The sequence below is a fragment of the Coregonus clupeaformis genome, chromosome 12, assembly GCF_020615455.1.
Source record: "Coregonus clupeaformis isolate EN_2021a chromosome 12, ASM2061545v1, whole genome shotgun sequence".
In the NCBI taxonomy this organism is placed as follows: domain Eukaryota; kingdom Metazoa; phylum Chordata; class Actinopteri; order Salmoniformes; family Salmonidae; genus Coregonus; species Coregonus clupeaformis.
The window spans coordinates 62,374,279-62,395,419 of NC_059203.1; the positions used below are offsets into that span (position 1 = coordinate 62,374,279).

The 21,141-nt window shown below is 42.2% G+C and overlaps 1 protein-coding gene across 2 annotated transcripts in view; it reads right to left on the reverse strand.

The window, feature by feature from the left end:
• Positions 1-21,141, reverse strand: part of LOC121578337 (rho guanine nucleotide exchange factor 3) — a 133,814-nt gene that overhangs the window by 62,914 nt on the left and 49,759 nt on the right. The window contains exons 1-2 of one of the 2 annotated variants that reach the window (XM_041892654.1): positions 10,502-10,736; positions 6,917-6,979 (exon numbers count right to left, since the gene is read on the reverse strand). In XM_041892654.1, coding sequence (XP_041748588.1) covers positions 6,917-6,979; positions 10,502-10,534 — 96 coding nt within the window. In that variant the 5' untranslated portion in view covers positions 10,535-10,736. Of the gene's footprint in view, positions 1-6,916; positions 6,980-10,501; positions 10,737-21,141 lie in introns of those variants that run through there. The other variant, XM_041892652.1, reaches the window with a different exon arrangement.

The following is a 21,141-nucleotide window of genomic DNA, read 5'->3' on the forward strand; positions in this document are numbered from 1 at the left end:
CACCACAACAAACTTGCCAAGAGAGGGCCGCCCACCAAAACTCATGGACCAGGCAAGGAAGGCATTAATCAGAGAGGCAACAAAGAGACCAAAGATAACCCTGAAGGAGCTGCAAAGCTCCACAGCGGAGATTGGAGTATCTGTCTATAGGACCACTTTAAGCCGTACACTCCACAGAGTTGGGCTTTACGGAAGAGTGGCCAGAAAAAGGCCATTGCTTAAAGAAAAAAATAAGCAAACACGTTTGGTGTTTGCCAAAAGGCATGTGGGAGACTCCCCAAACATATTGAAGAAGGTACTCTGGTCAGATAAGACTAAAATTTAGCTTTTTGGCCATCAATGAAAACCATGTGTCTGGCGCAAACCCAACACCTCTCATCACCCCGAGAACACCATCCCCACAGTGAACCATGGTGGTGGCAGCATCATGCTGTGGGGATGTTTTTCACGGGAGGGACTGGGAAACTGGTCAGAATTGAAGGAATGATGGATGGCGCTAAATACAGGGAAATTCTTGATGGAAACCTGTTTCAGTTTTCCAGAGATTTGAGACTGGGACGGAGGTCCACCTTCCAGCTGGACAATGACCCTAAGCATACTGCTAAAGCAACACTTGAGTGGTTTAAGGGGGAAAAATGTTATGTCTTGGAATGGCCTAGTCAAAGCCCAGACCTCAATCCAATTGAGAATCTGTGGTATGACTTAAAGATTGCTGTACACCAGCGGAACCCATCCAACTTGAAGGAGCTGGAGCAGTTTTGCCTTGAAAAATCCCAGTGGCTAGAATAGTTATGCACGCTCAAGTTTTCTGTTTTTTTGTCTTATTTCTTGTTTGTTTCACAATAAAAAATATTTTGCATCTTCAAAGTGGTAGGCATGTTGTGTAAATCAAATGATACAACCCCCCCAAAAAATTCATTTTAATTCCTGGTTGTAAGGCAACAAAATAGGAAAAATGCCAAGGGGGGTGAATACTTTCGCACATGGATTTACTCTTGAGTCACTTGATATCAATCAATAGGTTATTTTTCTCATCAGAAGGAGCAAGGGGAGAAACAATACCATTAGCCTCCTTTTCCAGTGGTCCATGCCAGCAGCGGGGTATGAGCCCGGCCATTGTGTGAGCCAGCCAGTCAGTCAGTCAGTCACCCTGCTGAACACATGCCAAGCAGGCATGTGACACCACCTTTCCGCCTACCCCTGGCTCTAGCCCTGCCCTGGCTCTACAGTCACTCTGCGTGCCCTGGACTTCAGTCAAACTAACACTGGGCCTACAGATTACAGTACACAGGACCTGGCCTGGCTGTAAATTCTAAAATAATAGTTTAGTATTGGTATAGTAGGTACTGTGTGTAGCTTTTAATACAATGGACATGTTGACTAGAGTACTGAAAACAGCACAAGTTTGACTATCTATAGCTGATGATAATAACACATTTAAGAGTTTACAAGATAATCCGAAATTCTATTAGAAACAGTTTGTCTCTAAAATAAACAATTTATTCCATGGAGAAATGTTTTCCTATTTCTGTCTGAGTTAACAGCCTTGAGTCATTAGAATTGAAAGGGAGAAGTGCTGTTTTAAAAACAATGATCGGACGGTACTCATCACAATGCTCTGCATTTAAACACCACAGTTCCACCTCACATCTGACCTCATTGTGTCAGTAAAACATCCCGATCTGTCTTACCCAGCTCTGGACCAGTCAATCAACTGACACCCCACCCAGAGACACTCACATCTTCCATTATCACCCAGACCTTAACTATTCTCTACCTGCTGCCTCAACACTTAAAATCCTAAGTAGCAAAACACCTTGAACCAGATTCCACAGCTTGGTTTTGTGTTAGGACATGTTCAATGTACTCTGTGGAAACCGCCAACAGCCCAACAGAAGTTCAAGGCATATAATTTATCACTGATGCTTTGGAAGCATTTTCCTGACACCACCCAAAGCTATATTGTTTTCTGACTGTGCTGCTGTCTGAGATGGAAAGACAAGGCTTCTTCAGTCTGGGGTTTAAAAGTACAGCCTTTTGATCTTGTTATTGTGGTTTTTATGCTGTTAGCTAAGTAGAGTTCTCTTACTTCTAAGAATTTGAAAATGGCTGCCAATGAATGTCCACATCAACACAAGCAACCAAAGAGCTAACAGCATTGTATGGTACTTCAGTATTGTACACAGCAAATTCTCGTGTAATTTAGCACTGAGAGTATTAAATCAACACAAAGTTAAATTAACACACTGCTTATTGTAAAGCCTTATTCAAATATTTCCCAGAGTGCCTTGCCTTTCGAGTAAATTGTAAAGTTACCACCCATGACTGTATTTGTTAGTGACATAATCCAGGTTTCCAGTCAACCTTTTATATGTGAGTGAAGTAGATGTCAAAAAAAAAAAAATAATAATGTCATGACATGACAGGCCTGATGGAAACAGCAAATCTGTCTGGAAACTTTCCAAATGTAGACAAAACAAAATATGCTAGACAAGGTGGGATCTTTTTGTGTCTGTAAAATTAATAATGTGAGAAATGGAGGTGGAAATGCCTTTATGAGCAAATATTGATATAATAACTATCATATCGAAGTAAACTTGGAGTCAAGTCATGATATGTTGTGTGGTCCTACCACTACGACTCGGGAAAGCATGCAGTTTATTAGGCTACAGATGAAATAAGTTATGATGAACTTCACAAGGTGGTGAAAGTGCACAGTGATTACATTTATGCTCGTTTTCAATAAATATCAAGGGTCTTATTCTGGCGACATGATGATCGATGCTTGGCTGCCGTTTGACAAATTTGGTCCATAATAATCTCATAATTGTAGGCTATAACCGCACTGTATCTGTAAGCTGTTGGCTAGAGTGATGCTCTAACGCAAAACATTTTTTGTGACAAAACCATCAGTAGAGTTAAATGCGATGGAAACCCATTTAACCTGTATTTTTAATTCAGTACATGGAAATTTAACTGCAAAAGTTACTTTTATGTGCACTATGTCATCACGCACAGCCTTTTATCAGCAACAAGTCAATTTGATGGAAACATCTCTGGTGGGAAAATGTGCATATTGTTTCTATGCGGATTTTAGGATATTCACATGAAAATCTGTTGCCAGTTGGATGGAAACCTCGCTAGTGACATGTTGCATTTATCCATTTCCGGTCCTATGGACTTCACCAAGTGAGATCCTAAGTGAATATGTTAACATAAAAAAAATACATTATTTAACAAAATACCAAACGTATTCCATAAGGCCTTATTTTGAGAGCCTATTATTACCGTAATAAAGGGGCCTGAAACACATACATATATCACTTTGAACCAAAACTACCCCATCATTATCATATTTCCCAGCATTCTCTTTTGCAGGTTTTTTTTTTTATTGTTTGTTTCAATATCTATGTTTGTGCATTGATCAATTGATTAATCTTATTACACAAAAATAAATAACATACATTTTTCTAATCAAATCCAATCAGTTAGTAAGATTTTTTGCACAAGTTACTGAAATGTTTGTTCCAGTTTAAATGCCTTAGGTACTCTCCTCACAATGTTCCTAAACCTGGTAGTCATTCTGAATGCAAGTTGCAGATGAATAAAACACTTTTGGATATCCTAACTCTGGCTGGATTCCAAATAGGAATTACACATCACTTTACAAGCCAGCATAGTGTGACTTGCGGGCCTGATGTGGCCTGTAAACCATGAGTTTTAGACCATGTTATTACACTCTCAGAAAAAACAATTTAGATTTGTTCCTAAAGGGGTATGGTCATCCATTGTACCTTTAGTTATAAGTGCATAATTGTAACCCAGTTCATACCCCAGGCCACATCAGTAGGGTTGCAAAATTCCAGTGACATTCCCCAAATCCCCAGATTTTCCCCAAATTCTGGTTGAAGGATTTCAGAATTCCTGCTTCCGTTTCTAGGAAACTTCAAACCAGGATATCTGGAACACCTAGGAATTTTGGGAAAGTTGAATTTACAACCCTACCTGCAAGTCACATTATGCTGTCTTGCAAAGTGATGTGTAATTCCTATTGGAATTCAGCCAGAGTTAGGATATCCAACAGTTGGAATTTTGATCCACCTGCAACCTGCATTCAGAATTAGAGAGCGACCGATAATCTGCCGAGCCGATATATCGGGCCGATATTGGCCTTTCCTAGTCTATCGGCTCTACGTAGCAAAGCTCCTGCTGTCAGCCACCACTCACCGCCTGAGCACTGCACAATGCTGAGGAATGTCTAGCTGGGAAAATCATCAGAAGCAAGCAGCAAGATAGCTCATTCTCCAACAGAAAGGTGCAGTATTGAGAAATTGATTAATTGACACAGTGGCCAAAATCGAACTCCTGTTGTAAATATTAGTTTAGTTAATTCACTAATAAGAAGGCTAGTGTCGACGTGCTCGGACATGCATGCAATAAGCAGATAGCTTTGTGACCTGTTGGCAAAGATTACAATAACTAATCCTTTCATCTGTGGTGTTAGCTAGCTAGATAGACATGGTGCTAAAATATCAGATAGGAGTTAATAGTCAACGTAGGTAGCTAACGTTAGATGGTTATCATTTTGAACATACACCATTTTCGGCAACGAGCCATCTCATTAACGTTAGCTATTTACCGGTGTGCTGATCCGAACAGCCACAATCGTATTCGTAAATTGACAATTGATAGTCGGATTAGATGATTGTAGTAATAGGGAAAGAATAATCTAAGAATCTTCCTGCTTGTTTATGGACCAAGAAAGCAGAAGATCAGTGTTTGTGTGTGCGTTCACACTTCTCAAACTATGGGCAGATTTGAGTCATTCAGACAGAACTCGCATCGTCGTTTTATCTTTTTCCTACCCTCACTCTTGTTGTTATTAGGCACATTCATGGCTTGGTAGCAAATGTCATCGCCATTGATCTAGTTCTCATAGTAGCATTAAACAACACCAAGTGATATGAGAGATTGAGAGAGATGTGAAAAGGGTTACAGCCTCGCTCTATCCAATCGTAGCAGTAGGATCAAGTTTCAACCCACCCATTTCTTGACAGATAGCTGAACTAGGCAATTGAGTTGTTTCGAATTTTGTCCTGGCAACTGAGTTGTTTTTCGAGACGCTTCCTGACAGCTGAATATTTTTTGTTTTCCTTATATGATGTCCTTCCATACAGGGGTGACATGCTGGAGTGATGCTTCTATGCAAATGTTGTTGATCAGTAGACTAATGTATGTCCCAAATGGAAGGCAAACAGATTGTTTGTCATCAGTAGCACCATAGACTCCACTGATCAGGCAAAACAAACTCAATAACACAATGCATGCGCACACTCCTATTGAATATGTATTCACCTGTATTGTGAGTAGGTCTATGCCATCTTAATTTACCCAGTTTATCAAGAAATGTATCATTAAAATACAATTATTACCATTATGTTGTTATGTAGTTAGATTGGTAAAGTAAAATGTACTGTTTGATTTTAAAATGTATGCATTAATGGATACATGGCTGTCTCTGGGAAATTTTGTCATCAACATTTTCTAATTTAATGATATTGAATATTGGCCTAAAATATCGGCCATCGGCCTCCTTGACCCCCAAAAATCAGTATCGGCATCAGCCCTAAAAAAAAATCCAGATCGGTCGTTCTCTATTCAGAATGAGTGCCAAGGTTAGGAACATTGTGATGACTACCTTAAACTGGAACAAACATTTCAGAAACGGGTGCAGAAAATCTAACTAACTAATTGGATTAATCAATCAGTGTACATGCACAAACATAGATATTGAAACAAACTATTCTAAAAAAATCTACCTGCAATAGAGCATGCTGGGAAATATGATAATGATGGGCGTGGTTTTGATTCAAAGTGATGTTTATGAGTTTCAGGCCCCTGAAATAGGGTAAAACTAGGCCCTCAAAATAAGGCTTTATGAAATATGTATGGTATTGTGTTAAATAATGTATTTTTTTCATGATAACATATTCACTTAAGATCTCACTTGGTCCATAGGACCGAAAATTGATGAATGCAACAACCAAGTCTCTGTCACAAACAAATACAGTCATTGGTAGTAACTATACAATTTACTTGAAAGGCATCGCAACTAAGCAGTGTGTTAATTTAACACTGTTCCGGTGTCTTTCAGTATTCATTGTTTCTTTTAACACTGGAGAATTTGCTGTGTAGCATTGTAAGGTACTTCAGGACAAGACACACGCACGGTAGTTCAGCATTCAGTGGTTCATACACAGCATTCATACACACAGGCCCAACAAAGGAGAACAAAATAGTGAAATAAATATCCAACTATTACTGCTGCTATTTACTAGTCTCCCTAGACAGACAGGTTGCCTCCCTCAATGTACCATAGGACTGGGAATGCCAAGACTAGCTATTTACTAAAGCATCTTCGTAGCACGGACCTTAGCAGATAGAAATAAGCCTGGAATTGGCCTGACCTTTAGGGAAGCAGAGAGTCTCGTAATGCAAGTTGTTGTCTGTATCACACAGCCCATAGAGATAGAGAAAGAGAGAGAGGGGAGGGGGTCGAGAGAGAGACAGAGTGTTCTCCCCCTGATCAGTGTTGTTCAATCATCCTTTTTGCAGGTTCCTCAATTATCACCAATTTTCAATATCACTTATTGGTAAGAGGAGGAGCGAGGGTAGGGGGGTTACCGTGCGAAGGTTAAAAACAGACAGAAAAAAAAACAGAGGGACCATAAGTCAAAGATGGACGCTAAGATGGTCGTTACAAGTTCATGTCCGAGGCTTTAGGAACAGCGGGTGGGGAGAGGGGTAGAAAGTGAGAGAAAGAGATACAGAGATAGCGATAATGACAGAGAAAGGGAGAGGATGAGGATAAAGGGGCAAAGGAAAAGCCAGTATTCTGAGAATGAGCTGTACTCACGTTGATGTCCAGGCTGCACAGGCTGAGAGAGTCCACATCCCTCCTCCTCTGTTTCCTCTTCTTCTGCAAACACACAACAACAACAACAACACAAAGGGTGAGTTTTTATAGAGAACATGGAAGTAAGGTAACGTGAGGAACTGAATAAAAGTAATTTACTGGCACACACTCAACACGGTTGCTAAGCTACAGGTTGCCCTGTGAAAACCAAAATAGGTTTCTAACCTCTAGGGTCTTTCCTGATTAATAAAGGTTAAATTAAGGTACAGGAGGGTATGAGGCCAGTAAAAAGAAAAGAGGGCTAGTCTCTTTGGAAATTTTGCATATTCAGATTAGGAGATTGGATAGGAATGAAATGCAAGTGCCTAAAGGCGTCCTCATGCTTCCCAGCCGAAACAGTTCGGAAGAGTTTGTGCGTATATTATGATGACATTTTGTGTTGTTTTGGACTTCGGTGAGGGTTTTCTTGGCTGTTCGGGCACACACACATTCTTTCTGGAGGCAAGCTGAAGTCGGTAGCCGAAGTCTTCTGGTCAACAGTAGGGATTACTCAATAAAGTCTTTGTTGTCATTCAACGAGAGAGAACTAGTTTTCATGCAAATCTTTTCATTGAGAAATACTGCACCAAACATCTTAGTTAGATGTAAAATTGCACGACTAAGATCTCCTACGCATAAACGTTAAATTAATGACAGTTTTCTTGAGATATCTTAGATTAATTTATACTATTTTGAGGAAACGTATACTGGCTACGGCGTCTTAAAATGGACAAACAGTACTGTTGCCACTTTTTAAAAAGTTTTTCAAGCTAAGGTATTTTAAGGGAGTATGCAAGCACACTTGTTCGGTTCACCTAGCCGATTTCGGCTAGCCACCAGCCTAACTGAAGCATGCTGACGCATTTAGGCTAACATAAAAACAACATATAGTAAGCCAATCATTGGAGTACTTAATAGCTTTGGCTCGTCTCCAACAATTTAGTAGATAAACTAGGATGCTATATTTACAGGCCTAGCAGCAGGTAATCTAAATGGATTCCGTCCACTGTTTCCTTCTACTTGCCATTGTATTCTACACAAACTGTAGTGTGTTATTATTGTTGCCGTATAACAGTTTAATTCCCATGACAACAAGCATTCTCCTGCCTGGCTACCGGGAGGCTTCTCTGAGGTCAGGGAGAGGAGTTGAACAATGGGACATGGGAAGCAAAGAGATGTATTAGAGAGAGAGTTGTGTTGAATGCGTTATGTATACAGTATGAACTCAGGGCCTGTGTTAAAAATATCTCTTAGACTAGGAGTGCTGATCTAGGATCAGCGCCCCTGAGTCCCCTCTGTCCATATAATCGTATTCAGTATGATCCCCCCAAAAAATGAATAGGCAAACAAGAAGGCAAAATGTATCCTGAAACAGCAGTCCTACTCTTGGTGAATATGAGCCTAGAACAACTCTGAGATGAATCTGCATCTTTCTGAGGCCTGACTACTTGCTATATGGCGCAGATAGAAGTCCTTCTATAATGGAACACAACATTACACATAGCCTTCTAACAGCAGACCCGACACACACAAATCTTATGGAGCTGAACACAATAATGACACATCCTTCCTAAAACAGAACTCCCACAACACACTCCAATGGATCTTCCAGACTGAAAAATGGGGCACGTGGAGCTCAACACAGAGAGATGTGTTGGTTGGAGTGTGTTTCCTATGGAACCCTTACGCAAAGGGCCTGGTTACACTTATGTTACATATGATGTAAACACTTTTCTCTAACGTACGTGAAGTCAAAGAACTCTGAAGTCCAGATAAAGCTACATTCATTTCTCTGATCGCTGAAGACTGGCAAAGAAACTCATTCCAGAATTCATTTTTTTTGCTGATTGAATACAACATACAACAGACCCAAACAATTCTGGTTCTAAATGTAGGTTAAAGGAGACTGCTGAGGGGAGAATGGCTCATAATAATGGCCGGAAAAGAGCAAACGGAATGGCATCAAACACCTGGAAACCATGTGTTTGATGTATTTGAAACCATTCCACCTATTCCGCTCCAGTCATTACCACGAGCCCGTACTCCCCAATTAAGGTGCCACCAACCTCCTGTGATGTAGGTCTATTTATTTTGCTCAGGAAATACACAGGGGATTAACAGGGAAGGACTGGTGCACATAGGCCTACTGTAGTTTCTGGAGTAAATGTTTTCCTGTAAACGGAATATTCTAGATCATCCTTTAACTATATTATTGAGCATTCAGAGAAAAACAACTGGTCAGTTAGTCTGAAAATAAAATTAGTAGTAGTTCATGGAAGAGAGGGTCACTGTCTTACTAATATATATGAAGGTTTGAATATCATCTGCATCAGAGATATTTCCTTATGATTAACATTTCCTGCTCATATTTTAAGTCAGAGCTCTGTATCTGATATTTACCAGTATGCAATCAAAGAGAGAGATATCTCTGCAGTTAGTTAGCTGAGAGACTTTCTGACATGGAGAAATGATGAATATGCAACAACACTTCCTGTGCTGAGTGACAGGCGAAAAGAGCCTTACTCCACAAACACACACACACACACACACACACACCCACATACAGGGCACTGAGTGCATGGGGACACAACAGATGGTGACTACTGTAGCTCTCTGTTTCACTATACAGATGTAGGATCTTAATTTGATCACCCTGTTGCAGGATAACTTTCTGCAATGCAGGAAATGTTAAACTTGTAGTGTATTTGAGGTTTAAAAAGGCTTCTGAAGTTTGTAATTTCCACTTACAAAAAATGTATCAACCCCTAAACACATTATCTTCCTGGGGCGGCAGGTAGCTTAGTGGTTAAGAGCGTTGTGCCAGTAACCGAAAGGTCGCTGGTTCTAATCCCCGAGCCGACTAGGTGAAAAATCTGTCGATGTGCCCTTGAGCAAGGCACTTAACCCTAATTGCTCCTGTAAGTCGCTCTGGATAAGAGCGTCTGCTAAATGAGTAAAATGTAAATGTAAAAATGTGTAACAAACTGGCTCAAATTAAGATCCTACGTCTTTACAGTGAAACTACCTCTGTTCCCTCCAGACCAGAGGATGTTGAGCAGACCTGTTTGTCTCACTGATATGTGACCGGTCTATCCTAAAAGGTAGTACGTATGTGATTGGATGATGCAACAACTAAAAAAGCCAAAAAGGTCAGCTAAAATTGCATAACCTACCAATAGAACACTGCAGAGTTCAAGATTGAATAAATAATGTATCATTTTGAGACATGCCTGTTTATGCATTCCCTTAGCTAAGGAGTATCATGTACTAACATTGCCTGACTATTGGCTTCCAACAAGTTATGCAATTCAACTACCGCTGACCTTATAATTTAGCCTGAAACAGTAACCTATTAAAGACATGGTAATTACATGCTCTGCTCTGATTCAAACATCAGGAGAACCATTTTGTCAGTGTTACCAGCGTTGGCAGACTACTGTAGGACAATAACTGTACTCAACATCAGAGCAGCTCTGGTAGGACTCTCTTACTATAAATATCTTTCAGAGCATGGTTGGTACATATAGGACCTCTCCTCTCACTCACCTTCTGATGCACAAATAGACAGCACCCCATCATGAGGGGCCCCTGAGCCGATTTGCTCCCCAGAGTCACAAAGTCACGTCAACGCTTTCCACAGTAAGGGCAACTCTTAGCCCGGATCCAGCCCGCTCCTTAGATAGCCCGGGTCCCACACACTCTGATCCAGCTCCTCTGCTAGCACAGGACACAAGGTCTCACATCCATCTTGCTCTTCACACACAGGGTCCGTGGAGGTGTGTGTCTGTATCTGTATGTGTGTGTGTGTGAGAGAGAGGCTGAGTTGCGCTGCTTCGCAACAGGATGTGCTAGCGAGAGGGGAAACTGAGCTGATGCTATATCGGGCCTGTGGAGCCACAATGACCGGTAGACAACCTTGTTTTTTTTGTTTTTCTCGTCGTCTGGAGAGTTTGTGCACCGCCTGGCTTGCAACCTCTCGGACACACAAACAGACAGAGCTGTCCCTGGTCCCAGAGATACCCCCTTCACACTATCTTGCCAACCTGAACCGCACTGTAATATCTTCGTTGTTTTCCTTTCACATTGTCCTTTCGAGCACAGTACCAGTAACTACAGCTTGGTTTGGCTCAGTTCTGTTTCATTCAGTAGTGTGAAAAGCCCTGTGGTGCCGTGCTTCTGCCCTCTCCCTATGACCAGTACAATGCACCCATTAGGTAGGGCACTATTGGGGTCAATAAAGATCTGGCAGTACTACAGGCCTTAAAAGCTTTATTTCCACAGAAAAATCCATGCTGTTGGAAATATGTGATAGTATGAAATACATTTATAGCCTGCAAATCAATGTTTACCCTCACATTCAATTTTATCATCTCAATGCCTATCAAATCCTATTTATTTCCCTCTGGGGAAAGAACGTTTATTCAATAATTTGTCATTCTAACCCTGATGACATACAGTTGAAGTCAGAAGGATGGAGTCATTAAAACTCGTTTTTCAACCACTCCACAAATGTCTTGTTAACAAACTAGTTTTGGCAAGTCGGTTAGGACATCTACTTTGTGCATGACACAAGTAATTTTTCCAACAATAGTTTACAGACAGATTATTTCACTTATAATTCACTGTATCACAATTCCAGTGGGTCAGAAGTTTACATACACTAAGTTGACTGTGCCATTAAACAGCTTGGAAAATTCCAGAAAATTATGTCATGGCTTTAGAAGCTCCTGATAGGCTAATTGACATAATTTGAGCCAATTGGAGGTGTACCTGTGGATGTATTTCAAGGCCTACCTTCAGATTCAGTGCCTCTTTGCTTGACATCATGGGAAAATCAAAAGCAATCAGCCAAGACTTCAGAAACATAATTGTAGACCTCCACAAGTCTGGTTCATCCTTGGGAGCAATTTCCAAACGCCTGAAGGTACCACGTTCATCTGTACAAACAATAGTACGCAAGTATAAACACCATGGAACCACGCAGCCGACATACCGCTCAGAAAGCCAGACTACGGTTTGCAACTGCACATAGGGACAAAGATCATACTTTTTGGAGAAATGTCCTCTGGTCTGATGAAACAAAAATAGAACTGTTTGGCCATAATGACCATCGTTATGTTTGGAGGAAAAGGGGGGTTGCTTGCAAGCCGAAGAACACCATCCCAACCGTGAACCATGGGGGAGGCAGCATCATGCTGTGGTGGTGCTTTGCTGCAGGAGGGACTGGTGCTCTTCACAAAATAGATGGCATCATGAGGAAGGAAAATTATGTGGATATATTGATGCGACATCTCAAGACATCAGTCAGGAAGTTAAAGCTTGGTCGCAAATGGGTCTTCCAAATGGACAATGACCCCAAGCACACTTCCAAAGTTGTGGCAAAATGGCTTAAGGACAACAAAGTCAAGGTATTGGAGTTGCCATCACAAAGCCCTGACCTCAATCCTATAGAACATTTTGTGGGCAGAACTGAAAAAGCGTGTGTGAGCAAGGAGGCCTACAAACCTGACTCAGTTACACCAGCTCTGTCAGGAGGAATGGGCCAAAATTCACCCAACTTATTGTGGGAAGCTTGTGGAAGGCTACCCGAAACATTTGACCCAAGTTAAACAATTTAAAGGCAATGCTACCAATACTAATTGAGTGTATGTAAACTTCTGGGAATGTGATGAAAGAAATAAAAGCTAAAAAAATAAATAATTCTCTCTACTATTATTCTGACATTTCACATTCTTAAAATAAAGTGGTGATCATAACTGACCTAAGACAGGGAATTTTTACTAGGATTAAATGTCAAGAATTGTGAAAAACAGAGTTTAAATGTATTTGGCTAAGGTGTATGTAAACTTCCGACTTCAACTGTAAATACACATACCAGGGCTAGGCCATATAAAACAAACTCATACTGTACAGTGGATGGTAAAGTATTTAGTCAATCATACACAATAGGTGTATGATAGGATGTTGTTCACCTGTTCACAATGCAAATAGTCCAGGCAGCCATGATTAGCTGTTCAGGAGTCTTATGGCTTGGGGGTAGAAGCTGTTAAGAAGCCTTTTGGACCTAGACTTGGTGCTCTGGTACCACTTGCCGTGCGGTAGCAGAGAGAACAGTCTGTGACTTGGGTGGCTGGAGTCTTTGACAAGTACCTTAATGTGATAGTTCTCAATTAAAATGGTCAAAACAATAAATAAATAAATAGCTTCGTAGTAGAGAGCAATTTCTCAAGCAAGAATTTTGCTAGGACTGTCTGGGAGTGGTCTGAGTGAGGAGGGGAAAACTGAAAACTAGCTGTTATTGGCAGATACGTTTGGAACTCTCTTTCTTATTGGTCTATTAATTAATATATCGCCTGGTGATGTCACAAGGCAGGCCAAAACTCCTTCCCACCAAAACAGGCTGAAATTTCAGGCAGTCCTTTCAAACAGTTCTTACACTAAAAATGCATTATCATAATTTTTACAATTTCACAGTATTGTTCCAACCTCATTTTGTAGAAATAAATACAGTGGGGAGAACAAGTATTTGATACACTGCCGATTTTGCAGGTTTTCCTACTTACAAAGCATGTAGAGAGGTCTGTAATTTTTAGCATAGGTACACTTCAACTGTGAGAGACGGAATCTAAAACAAAAATCCAGAAAATCACATTGTATGATTTTTAAGTAATTAATTTGCATTTTATTGAATGACATAAGTATTTGATACATCAGAAAAGCAGAACTTAATATTTGATACAGAAACCTTTGTTTGCAATTACAGAGATCATATGTTTCCTGTAGGTCTTGACCAGGTTTGCACACACTGCAGCAGGGATTTTGGCCCACTCCTCCATACAGACCTTCTCCAGATCCTTCAGGTTTCGGGGCTGTCGCTGGGCAATACGGACTTTCAGCTCCCTCCAAAGATTTTCTATTGGGTTCAGGTCTGGAGACTGGCTAGGCCACTCCAGGACCTTGAGATGCTTCTTACGGAGCCACTCCTTAGTTGCCCTGGCTGTGTGTTTCGGGTCATTGTCATGCTGGAAGACCCAGTCACGACCCATCTTCAATGCTCTTACTGAGGGAAGGAGGTTGTTGGCCAAGATCTCGCGATACATGGCCCCATCCATCCTCCCCTCAATACGATGCAGTTGTCCTGTCCCCTTTGCAGAAAAGCATCCCCGAAGAATGATGTTTCCATCTCCATGCTTCACAGTTGGGATGGTGTTCTTGGGGTTGTACTCATCCTTCTTCTTCCTCCAAACACGGCGAGTAGAGTTTCAAATCAAATCAAATCAAATCAAATTTTATTGGTCACATGCGCCGAATACAACAGGTGCAGACATTACAGTGAAATGCTTACTTACAGCCCTTAACCAACAGTGCATTTATTTTAAACAAAAAAAGTAAGAATAAAACAACAACAAAAAAAGTGTTGAGAAAAAAAGAGCAGAAGTAAAATAAAGTGACAGTAGGGAGGCTATATATACAGTAAAATAAAGTGACAGTAGGGAGGCTATATATACAGGGGGGTACCGTTGCAGAGTCAATGTGCGGGGGCACCGGCTAGTTGAGGTAGTTGAGGTAATATGTACATGTGGGTAGAGTTAAAGTGACTATGCATAAATACTTAACAGAGTAGCAGCAGCGTAAAAAGGATGGGGTGGGGGGGCAGTGCAAATAGTCCGGGTAGCCATGATTAGCTGTTCAGGAGTCTTATGGCTTGGGGGTAGAAGCTGTTGAGAAGTCTTTTGGACCTAGACTTGGCACTCGGTACCGCTTGCCGTCGCGGTAGCAGAGAGAACAGTCTATGACTAGGGTGGCTGGAGTCTTTGACAATTTTGAGGGCCTTCCTCTGACACCGCCTGGTATAGAGGTCCTGAATGGCAGGGAGCTTTGCCCCAGTGATGTACTGGGCCGTACGCACTACCCTCTGTAGTGCCTTGCGGTCAGAGGCCAAGCAGTTGCCATACCAGGCGGTGATGCAACCAGTCAGGATGCTCTCGATGGTGCAGCTGTAGAATTTTTTGAGGATCTGAGGACCCATGCCAAATCTTTTTAGTCTCCTGAGGGGGAATAGGCTTTGTCGTGCCCTCTTCACGACTGTCTTGGTGTGTTTGGACCATGATAGTTCGTTGGTGATGTGGACACCAAGGAACTTGAAGCTCTCAACCTGTTCCACTACAGCCCCGTCGATGAGAATGGGGGCGTGCTCAGTCCTCTTTTTTTTCCTGTAGTCCACAATCATCTCCTTTGTCTTGGTCACGTTGAGGGAGAGGTTGTTGTCCTGGCACCACACGGCCAGATCTCTGACCTCCTCCCTATAGGCTGTCTCATCGTTGTCGGTGATCAGGCCTACCACTGTTGTGTCGTCGGCAAACTTAATGATGGTGTTGAGTCGTGCCTGGCCATGCAGTCATGGGTGAACAGAGAGTACAGGAGGGGGACTGAGCACGCACCCCTGAGGGGCCCCCGTGTTGAGGATCAGTGTGGCAGATGTGTTGTTACCTACCCTTACCACCTGGGGGCGGCCCGTCAGGAAGTCCAGGATCCAGTTGCAGAGGGAGGTGTTTAGTCCCAGGATCCTTAGCTTAGTGATGAGCTTAGAGGGCACTATGGTGTTGAATGCTGAGCTGTAGTCAATGAATAGCATTCTCACGTAGGTGTTCCTCTTGTCCAGGTGGGAAAGGGCAGTGTGGAGTGCGATAGAGATTGCATCATCTGTGGATCTGTTGGTGCGGTATGCAAATTGGAGTGGGTCTAGGGTTTCTGGGATTATGCTGTTGATGTGAGCCATGACCAGTCTTTCAAAGCACTTCATGGCTACAGACGTCAGTGCTACGGGTCGGTAGTCATTTAGGCAGGTTATCTTAGAGTTCTTGGGCACGGGGACTATGGTGGTCTGCTTGAAACATGTTGGTATTACAGACTCAGTCAGGGACATGTTGAAAATGTCAGTGAAGACACTTGCCAGTTGGTCAGCACATGCTCGGAGTACACGTCCTGGTAATCCTTCTGGCCCTGCGGCCTTGTGAATGTTGACCTGCTTAAAAGTCTTACTCACATCGGCTACGGAGAGCGTGATCACATAGTCATCCGGAACAGCTGGTGCTCTCATGCATGCTTCAGTGTTGCTTGCCTCGAAGCGAGCATAGAAGTGGTTTAGCTCGTCTGGTAGGCTTGTGTCACTGGGCAGCTCGCGGCTGTGCTTCCCTTTGTAGTCTGTAATAGTTTTCAAGCCCTGCCACATCCGACGAGCGTCAGAGCCAGTGTAGTATGATTCAATCTTAGACCTGTATTGACTCTTTGCCTGTTTGATGGTTCGGTCGGAGGTCATAGCGGGATTTCTTATAAGCGTCCGGGTTAGAGTCCCGTTCCTTGAAAGCGGCAGCTCTACCCTTTAGCTCAGTGCGGATGTTTCCTGTAATCCATGGCTTCTGGTTGGGGTATGTACGTACGGTCACTGTGGGGACGACATCATCGTTGCACTTATTGATGAAGCCAGTGACTAATGTGGTGTACTCCTCAATGCTGTCTGAAGAATCCCGGAACATGTTCCAGTCTGTGCTAGCAAAACAGTCCTGTAGCTTAGCATCTGCGTCATCTGACCACTTTTTTATTAACCGAATCACTGGTGCTTCCTGCTTCAGTTTTTGCTTATAAGCAGGAATCAGGAGGATAGAGTTATGGTCAGATTTGCCAAATGGAGGGCGAGGGAGAGCTTTGTATGCGTCTCTGTGTGTGGAGTAAAGGTGGTCTAGAGTTTTTTTCCCTCTGGTTGCACATTTAACATGCTGGTAGAAATTAGGTAGAACGGATTTAAGTTTCCCTGCATTAAAGTCCCCGGCCACTAGGAGCGCTGCATCTGGATGAGCGTTTTCCTGTTGATTAATGGCCTTGTACAACTCATTCAGAGCAATCTTAATGCCAGCATTGGTTTGTGGTGGTAAATAGACAGCTATGAAAAATATAGATGAAAACTCTCTTGGTAAATAGTGTGGTCTACAGCTTATCATAAGATACTCTACCTCAGGCGAGCAAAACCTCGAGACTTCCTTAGTATTTGATTTTGTGCACCAGCTGTTGTTTACAAATATACACAGACCGCCGCCCCTTGTCTTACCAGAGTCAGACGTTCTGTCCTGCCGATGTAGCGTATAGCCTGCTAGCTGAATGTTATCATTGTTGTCGTTCAGCCACGACTCCGTGAAACATAAGATATTACAGTTTTTAATGTCCCGTTGGTAGGATAACCGTAATCTTAACTCGTCCATTTTATTCTCAAAAGATTGAACGTTGGCTAGTAGGATTGATGGGAGAGGCAGTTTACTCGCCGCCGTCGGATCCTTACAAGGCACCCGGATCTGCGTCCGCGATATCTCCGTCTCTTCCTCACGCGAATGACGGGGATCTGGGCCTTGTCGGGTGTCTGTAGGATATCCTTCGCGACCGCCTCGTTGAAGAAAAAATCTTCGTCCAATGCGAGGTGAGTAATCGCTGTCCTGATATCCAGAAGCTCTTTTTGGTTATAAGAGACGATGGCAGAAACATTATGTACAAAATAAATTACAAATAACGCGGAAAAACACACATAATAGTACAATTGGTTAGAGGGCTGTAAAACGGCAGCCATCTTCCCGGCGCTGTTCTTCTCCAGAGTTTAGACCAAAAAGCTATATTTTTGTCTCATCAGACCACATGACCTTCTCCCATTCCTCCTCTGGATCATCCAGATGGTCATTGGCAAACTTCAGACGGGCCTGGACATGCGCTGGCTTGAGCAGGGGGACTTGCGTGCGCTGCAGGATTTTAATCCATGACGGCGTAGTGTGTAACTAATGGTTTTCTTTGAGACTGTGGTCCCAGCTCTCTTCAGGTCATTGACCAGGTCCTGCCATGTAGTTCTGGGCTGATCCCTCACCTTCCTCATGATCATTGATGCCCCACGAGGTGAGATCTTGCATGGAGCCCCAGACCGAGGGTGATTGACCGTCATCAGTTGTTGCCTTCTCACCAAGCTGCTTGCCTATTGTCCTGTAGCCCATCCCAGCCTTGTGCAGGTCTACAATTTTATCCCTGATGTCCTTACACAGCTCTCTGGTCTTGGCCATTGTGGAGAGGTTGAAGTCTGTTTGACTGAGTGTGTGGACAGGTGTCTTTTATACAGGTAACGAGTTCAAACAGGTGCAGTTAATACAGGTAATGAGTGGAGAACAGGAGGGCTTCTTAAAGAAAAACGAACAGGTCTGTGAGAGCTGGAATTCTTACTGGTTGGTAGGTGATCAAATACTTATGTCATGCAATAAAATGCAAATGAATTACTTAAAAATCATACAATATGATTTTCTGGATTTTTGTTTTTCACAGTTGAAGTGTACCTATGATAAAAATTACAGACCTCTACATGCTTTGTAAGTAGGAAAACCTGCAAAATCGGCAGTGTATCAAATACTTGTTCTCCCCACTGTATATAAAACACAGGAAAATCACATTTTTGACTGCACTGGGATTTTAAACATGAATAAAGCAAGTCTGTCAGAAAAACACCCTGTGCAACTGTACATTACTAAAGTATGTGGGATTACATAAACCATGTTGAAACAAGAGAAAACAAGTACATTTCTTTTCTGATCTACGGTTGGGGGTATTAAAAAGTTATTTTCTCAAAATGTATTTGCTGCAGCAAGGTACATTGAGTGTGATGTCTCGCGCCAAGTTCCGTAGCAACTATCTTACAATAACTCATGTTATAAAATACATTTCTGAAATATGCCCTTGAAGGTGCAGTTACATCTACTTTAAAGCAAGGGTTTTATGTGGTGCAGTACAGGTTCACATTTGAATAACCACAACTGTATTTACCATTAACGATGTCATCACATTGACTGCCTGTTACTTTATGCTTTAATCCAATTCCTGTCTGAAAGCCACACATAAGGTGTTTGTTGATCAATATGAGAAATGTAGCTTTTTGAGCTGATGCTATAGACAAATGGCTCCATACAGTCCATATCGTGGAAGTTCAGCGTTGCAGCGTGATTTAAATTTAAAGGCAATATTCCTGCATTAACAGAGACTGCATTCACAGTAAACACTGCATATGTCGGCTCAATCAGAAATGACCTTTACATTTTTATCACACAATTTGTAACGCTTCAGTGTTACAGAGTGAATAGAGCCCCTAGCCTAGGAGGCGTATATACTACAACATAGACATGTCCCCTGTAGCTCAGTTGGTAGAGCATGGTGCTTGCAACGCCAGGGTTGTGGGTTCGTTTCCCACGGGGGGCCAGTATGAAAATGTATGCACTCACTAACTGTAAGTCGCTCTGGATAAGAGCGTCTGCTAAATGACTAAAATGTAAATGTAATAAAAGCATTAGATAACCTCACTGGAAACAAACTGTCATAGTCTTGTGGTTCGAGATTACAAGAGTACTTTCAAGATTTACGGTCTTGTTCTTTGCCGCAGGGTAGGAGGCTGCATGTTACTCTGAAGGTTAAGAACAGGGCACACAGTTCAACTGTAGCGTACACACAGCCAACAATTATCCAGGTGCAGAGGGTTCAAAACATTTCAGAAGGTGCCAGGTAGAGTCTGGTCTACTGGTGCTGCTGTCAACACGGTCCCCGAGCGTAATTCCACTCTCCTTGGGGAAAGAAATCCTCAGAGAGAAATAGATAACTGCACCCAGCTAACTAATGTCTCTGGTTGAAACGTTGCAATTAAGAATATGGGAGCATTCAATAGTGTATTTTGCACTCTTAGGAACAGGGCAAACCAATGTACCAGATAGCTACAGCTCCAACAACACTAAAATGAGAGTGTCTCACTAAAAAGTGAAAGAGGAAAATTATTAAAAGTACAAACTCAACTATTTATGGAGCAACCTTTAGCCAGAACAGGTTTCCTTTTAACTCTGTGTCAGTCTACATGGTGGAGGGGAGAGTTGGTGAGAACAGCAGTTAACATAAATAATAATAATATAAATCATAGGGTGTGTCCCTTTTCCCTAGTGCACCATGTAGGGAATAGGGTGCCATTTGGCAACCCTGGCTTGCTGAGCTCCTGGTTGAAGGAACAGAACATTCATACCCTGGAGAAAGATACAGTGTTGTCTTGGGACTTGACACAACAAAGAAGATAGCTACACTTTATAATGATTTATTGGAACATTACAGTATATCATGAATCATCTTGAATAATCATTTGTAGGCCTATTTAGTGTACGAACTATGCACTAATGAATTTGGATAAACATTTGTTACGTGTGCAATTCTAATTTTGTGCACATAGCCAGGTCATTCAAAAATGAACAAATCAGAAAACAAAGGAAACCTCTTCAGTAAGCAGAGATAAATCATCTGAGTTGGATAAAGGGTGAGTTGATGAGTGGAAAACTGCATAATCTCCCCTCCAGCTCTTCCTGCTATGACATAACAGGCAGAATAAGGCAGGGAGGAGAAAGGGAGGCAGGACTACTCCCATGTTCTGTGCTTTTATGTACCAGGAGCCTGGAAAGACTGAAAAAAAAGAATACCCTGTCAGTCTCTATGGAGGTACATACTAGATAGTCACTCATACAATAGTCTTCTTTCCACCCTGTGTCTTCAAGCGAGGATACTATACAACAGTCTTCTTCCCACTCTGTGTCTTCAAGCAAGGATACTACAATAAGTATCCTTGCTTGAAGACACAGAGTGGGAAGAAGACTGTATACAATGACGTACATCCTTCAGATCATGAGGCACTTATAGCAGCTAACAATGTGATGGGACCCTACAATATCAGCCAATAACACCCTGATGAAGGATATACGCTGAAACACGTTGTTTAATTCATTCCTCCTCTATGATTCAGCTTATTTAAACAGCTAGATAACTGCTGCTGGCAGAAAGAGAGAGCAGCTGTTCTGGTCACCATGTTTTAGATGTAGCATGCCTCCAGGCCCCTTATGTCGTCTAGACATGGCCTTTTCTTTGAGATAGATACAACATCTCAAAGAGTAGAGGCTATTGCTTTTCTATTCTCTTCACATTCAACTTGGCTGCTTTGCCTGCCTTGGAGTAGGGAAAAAAAACAAGACAAATTGGTCCTTCTGGTGTGTGTGCGTGTGTGCACGTGCATGCGTGTGTGTGTGTGTGTGTGTGTTGAAGACAAAAGGCTTTGATGGGGAGCCAGGTAGGAGAAGCGGTCAGTGGTC